The sequence below is a fragment of the Tenrec ecaudatus genome, chromosome 16, assembly GCF_050624435.1.
Source record: "Tenrec ecaudatus isolate mTenEca1 chromosome 16, mTenEca1.hap1, whole genome shotgun sequence".
In the NCBI taxonomy this organism is placed as follows: Eukaryota; Metazoa; Chordata; class Mammalia; order Afrosoricida; family Tenrecidae; genus Tenrec; species Tenrec ecaudatus.
In genome coordinates, this window is record NC_134545.1 from 102,152,571 (window position 1) to 102,158,740 (window position 6,170).

Here is a 6,170-nt window from a genome sequence, read left to right on the forward strand (position 1 = left end):
GTCCACCCCTGTAAAGACTGACAGTCCTTTGTCGGGTTGCTGAGTTGGAATTGACTCACTGGCAGTAAGTTTTAGCTGTCAGAATCCATTTACTAACAGCTCTAGAGTCCCTTTAAGTGAATTGCACCTTTTACTCTATCTGACTTCCTCTTCATTGACTAATTAATCTCATTATTTTAAAAAGAGTCATTGGAGAGTAAGGAGTAGAGGAAACAAAAACAAGACATCGTGAAGGGTGACTCATAAGTGGTTTTGTACTGTAAACTCAAATGGTGTTAAACTGAGACCTTTTTCGTAAAGTTTGTGTAGTATTCCATTGTGTGTGTGAGCCTGCGTTTGTACGAAACATTCAAGAATGACGGATCTTCGAAACCGTTCAGACGAGCTTGCAGGACCTTACACTGAGTGAAATAAGTCAGTCACAAAAGTACAAATATTGTAAGAGAACACGATTATCAAGAGTCAAGAAAATAGGCTTCACAGCACATTAAACACACTGATGGTTAAGGGGGATGGTTGAGTAATAAAGGTCACTAGAGGTCACACCCATATTAAATTGGGTGAAGGGGAAGGGAAATCAATATTTTTTAATAAAAGCCTTTTGGGTGTTTAAAGGTCTTGTTCAGGAAATGCTGGAACCCTGGGGATGGATTTGTGATACATATTTTCCTGGAATCCTAGAAACTGGCGGGTTCAAAGTAACTAAACAAGATCAGAAGTAGGTCTTTTTAAAGAGACATTTGTGACGTTTTCCCGACTCCAACCCTGCGGTGGTAAAGCCCCCCCCCCCCCCATCCCTCCTCTCACCTCTGGGCAAGCAGCCAGGGAAAGGAAGGGAGACCCCCATGGTTCTGAAGTACTTTCCTGAACTCAGAGAACAGGGAATGTTCAGTCTTCACAAGGCAGAAGGAAGCAGTGATGAATCCCAGCGTCCCACCCCACCCCCACTCCCAGGCCCTGGCTTTCTGGCTGCCCGAAAGCAAAGCATAAGACTCCCATCAAAGCCCAATTCACATTTCACAAAAGACAGGCGGACAAGACAGTAATTGGGCAAGAGGCTGCCCTTGGGGGGGAGGGGGCGGGATGGGGGTTGGCTTAGCTCTGCGCCTGGGGACAGGAGCGTGGAGTCCCCGGCCGGCCGGGCCAGCGGGTCCGCGTCAAATGACCACGCTGACCGTCAGGCTCTGGCCGTGCGGCGCGATCTTGCGGGGCCAGGCGAGCAGGAGCTTGCGCAGCTCCTCGCGGAAGCTGTCGTGCAGCCAGGCGTAGATGAAGGGGTTGTAGCAAGCCGAGCTCATGGCCAGCCAGTGGCACAGCAGCTGCACCAGCCCGAAGGCGTAGGGGTCGATGGCGCGCGGGTCCAGGTCCCGCAGCAGGTTGAAGACGTGCAGCGGCAGCCAGCAGACGGCGAAGACCACCACGACCACCACCAGCAGGCAGAAGGTGCGGCGGCGCCGTGCGCGGTCCCAGTCCGCCTGGCTCTGCGTCACGCAGCCGGGCACCACGCGGTTGCGGAGCTTCACCGACACCCGCACGTAGGACACGAGGATGACAAGCAGCGGGAGCAGATAGGTGCCCAGCAGCAGCCCCCAGGCGTAGAGCTGCCGCTGGCGCTCCTGGGGCCCCCAGAACTCCTCGCAGAGGCGCACGCCGTGCGGCTGCAGCTCGACGTGGTAGGTGTGCACAGCGGCGGGCAGCGCCAGCACCGCGGACAGAGCCCAGATGGCCAGCACCGCGTAGGCGCTCAGGCGCAGCGAGATGCGCCGGCGCAGCGGGTGCACCAGCACGACGTAGCGGTCAACCGCGATGGTGGTGAGCGTGAACACCGACACGTACACGGTGACCGGCTGCAGGAAGAAGACCAGGTGGCACAGGCCGCCCCCGAACACCCAGCCGCGGGGTTCGAAGGCGTAGGCCAGCGTGAGCGGCACGCAGGCGGCGCACATGAGCACGTCGGACAGGGCCAGGTTGCCGATGAGGAAGTTGGTCACGTTGTGCAGCCGGCGCACCCGTGCGATCACCAGCACCAGCAGGCAGTTGCCCACCAGCCCCACGACCACCACGATGCAGTAGAGCAGCACGATCAGCCCCTTCAGTTGGTGCACCAGCTGCAGGCTCTGGAAGGGCGTGACCGCCTGAGCGCCGGACCCGGTGGCCGTCCCGTTGCCCTCCGCGCTCTGGTTGGCTGGGGTGGTGGCCGCCGGCATCGCGGGACCCGGAGTGGGCAGCGAGGCCATGGCCACCTGTCCAAAGAGAGCCAAGATGCGTCACCTCCCACTCTCCATCCTCCCTCGATGCACCATCCCCCCACTCCGTCCCTCCACCCCGACCCGCAGCGGATCCCGCAGCCGATCTCCGTCCTCCTTGACCCTTAGGGAAAATAGGACCCGCTACCCCCATCTAAAGTGCGGTCTGCCCACCTCTGTAAAACCAGTCTATCAAAGGCCTCCTCCTCGGCCAGACTCAGAAGCCCGTCCCTACCTAGTGAGTGGGGCCCGGCGGCGGGAAAGCGCCCTGCAGATCAGGGCAGAATCCCTCCGGTCCCCGGCGGTCCTCCGCGCTCACCCGGGCTTCTGGCTTCTTCGTGGGACTACTACGGGATTCAGGAGTTCCCCCTCCAACCCTCTGGGGGTGGGGGGCAAACGGCTTTTGAGAGGGCCTGTGAGCGCCTCCCCTCGGCCCGCCTCCCGCGCGCCCTTATATGGAGATGGGAGCGGAACGCGCTGCCCACTCGCTGGAGCTCAGAGACCCAGAGGAGGGGAAACCCTGGAGGAGGGGAGGGGGAGAGCGGGAGAGGGTAGGGCTGGAGAGCCTGTGGCTGGGGGCGAGGAGGACCCTCCAGGTTGCGAGCCTGCAGCGCCGCAACGAGTCTGGCTCCCAGGAGCGCGCCTTGGGCGCGGAGCACGGAGGGGCGTGAGCGCCAGGCTCTCAGGCCACGTGTGCAGTCTCCGGAGGGAAGGAGAAGAGGAGATGGGATGTGTGATCAAGATGCACTGCGGTGGCGCGGAGCTCGCTTAGAGTCTTGACTGAGGGTGGCAGAGTCACGTAGGGGGTCGAGGAGAGGTTTGGATTTTAGATCCCGTGCTCGCTGAGAACCCTGCCAGCGACCTTCTGCCCCGCACTCTGCACTCCGGAGCCCACCCAGCCAGTCCTTTGCGGCGGCGGCTGCAACGCGCTTCGCCGGCAATGAGTCTGGCCAAACCAGAGGGCCAGGACCACGGACAGCGTCCACAGGTTTCCGAGGAGGGATGCCATCAGTAAATTCCTGTGCCTGGTACTCAGAGAAGGGGCTTGGCCTGAAGCACAGGGCTGCATCGACTGAATCAGCCGCCTGCGCCCCGGACCCTAAGAAGAGTAGAGTGTGATAGAACTCAACCTGGCTGAGCGGGGTTGGGAGCGTGGGACGGGGGGGGGGGGGGGGGGGGGACGGCGGCAGACTGTGGGGCCACTGAACCACAGGGACTTCTACCTCCCTGTGTCAAGAAATGCAGCCCTCTTGACCGTTACCCTCCACCACCACTACCTAAATGTCCACCCCACTACCTCCCTCCTCACCCTGCACCCTTCCTCAGCCACCAGGGCTTCCCCCTCCCTTGAAGTCCTGATGTTCCTTCATGGGCCAGAACGTCATTCTTGGCCTGCATTCTGCCCTGTCCATCTCCACATAAACACCCCCAGGCCTCCTCACCTCGTTTTAGGGTGATACAGTAATTGCAGTGCTTTAGCTAGGATAACAGAAATAATATACACTTGAGAAACTAAAGCTACAGACGTTTTCGGCAGGATTGCCTCCGGACTGCTCAGCAACATGCCCCAGACTAGGGATGGGGATTTTCACCTCCCGCCTATTGCTATGGAGTTGGCCTTGACTGATGTGGAGCCCGGACACAATGGAAGAACACATCGCTCACTCCTGCACCGTTCCCACGATCGGTTGGGGATCAAACGTTGTGAACCAGAGGATTTTCAGATTTCCAGGCCTTTCTTCCTAGTCTTGCTTAGCCTGGAAGTACTGTTGAAATCTGTCCGGCCTCACAATAACATGCAAATGGGTAGTGGCTTGTGCTTCAAGTGCATTGGCCAAGAATGGAGCCAGGTTTCCCCACTGAGAAAGCCAGCATTGACCACTGAACACTGCTGCCCCCCTCTCCCTCCTTAGAAGCTCCTGGAGGCCCTCTCTCTTTTCTTCACCTTCTCATTTGCTCTTTCCAGACAGTGGAGCTTCACGGCTCCTCCCTGTTAAATCCCACCCTTTGTCCTAGGTGAATTGTAGATATCTAAATTAAACTGGGAAGAAGTGGCAGATTAACCCACACTCCTAATTCAAGTCACTCCATCGGGAGGAAAATTAAATTAGGAACAAAATCAGTCAATTTCATGCACCTATATCCATCCTAGGAATCCTGGTGGTATCACGGCTATGCGTTGGGCTGCTAACCACAAGGTCAGCAGTTCTCAACACCAGCCGCTCCTCTGGAGAAAGATGGAGCTTTCTACTCCTGGAAAGAGTTACAGTCTCAGAAACTCACATGGGACATTTCTACCTTGTCCTACAGGAGAATCGGCTCGATGGCTGTGAGTCTGGAGACATGTCCACCCTAATGGAACCATGGTGGCACTGTCAGGCAAGCATTGGATAAGTTAGTGGTTCAATCCCACCAGCTGATCTGTGGGGAAAAGAGGAGGTCATCTGCTAATCTATGAATTAGAAAACCCTATATCGGATCACTGTGAGCTGGAATTGACTTGATGGCACATGTGTGGGTATATTTCCTAAGCCCAAATAATAATAAATTTAGCTAAAGTTAATGTGATATTTTTTAAAATCCAATTGAGATACAATCTGCAGAAACTAGTGTAAGTTCCAAGGCGAGAGCCCTTAGGCACCCTTCAGATCTGGAAATGACTCAATATTCAGTCAAATAAAAGGTAGGTCTATCAAATTTACTGCCATTGAGTTGATCCCGTCTCCTAACCACCCTATAAAACAGGGTAGAACTGCCAATGTGAGTTTCCAAGACTGTGCCTCTTTATGGAAATAGAAAGCCCCATTTTTCTCCCCCAAAGTGGCTGGTGGTTTCAAACTGCTGACCTTGCAGTTAGCAGTCCAACTCACAACCACTGTGCCACTAGGGCGCCTCACAGATAGGTCTATACAGTGACCAATAACACTAGAGAGGTGCAAACTCTCTAGAATAATCAGCCATTTGAGATGTAAAGGGCAGCATTTGCCCCAAGGACAAAGGTCAGGAGGCAGGAGGATGGAGGAGAGAGGGAGGAAAGGAAACGGGAAGCACAAGGAGGAAGTGGGGTAAGTGATGTTATTCTGCAGACATTACTATGAGTGATGTGAAACAAAAGGTATGTCGCTGTGGAACAGAAAACTGATCTGCTCTGAAAACCTTCACTCAATTCACAATGAAAAGTTTTCAAAGAAAGATACAATTCCTAATGCCCTCGTAAATAATCAGATGTTCAGCTAAGGGTTTAGACCAGCGGTTCTCAACCTGTGGGTCGCGACCCCTTTGGGGTCAAAGGCCCCCTTCACAAGGGTTGCCTGATTCATCACAGTAGCAAAATGACAGTGATGAAGCAGCAACAAAAATAATGTTATGGTTGGGGGGTCACCACCACATGAGGAACCGTATAAGAGGGTCACAGCGTTAGGAAGGTTGAGAAGCACTACATTAGACCCACAGTGTGGAATATACTCACGAGCAGAGGCACCCTTTTGCTTCAAAATATCTTAAGCAGAGGAAATTGAGACAAAGTCGTTGGGAAAAGATCTGGGATGTAGACAAGCCCCATAAACAGAGTCATCATTCTGGTCAATATCACTGGTACCCAATAAATACTATAGTCTTAGCAAGACAACCGTGTTTATAACAGAACCCAAACCAAACTCACTGCCGTCGAGTCAATTCTGACTTACAGAGACCTGATAGATGGGGTAGAACTGCCCCAGTGGGTTTCTGAGACTGTAACTCTATGGGAGTAAAAAGCCCTACCTTTTCCCCCAAATCATCTTCTGATTTCGAACTGTGGACCTTGCTGATCACAGCCCAGCAAGTAACCACTAGGCCACCAGGCCTCTGTCAGCAACAGAAGGTTATGCACACATTGGTATTTGAGAGATCAACACCAGGCCTCCTCTAGAGAAGCCAGTCAGT

General features: G+C 54.4%; 1 protein-coding gene across 1 annotated transcript; it reads right to left on the reverse strand.

The window, feature by feature from the left end:
• Positions 1-1,157: 1,157 nt before the first annotated feature.
• PRLHR (prolactin releasing hormone receptor) lies at positions 1,158-2,237 on the reverse strand. The gene has a single exon (XM_075534829.1). The coding sequence runs from the start codon at positions 2,235-2,237 to the stop codon at positions 1,158-1,160; it is 1,080 nt and encodes a 359-aa protein (XP_075390944.1).
• Between the last annotated feature and the right edge of the window lie 3,933 nt (positions 2,238-6,170).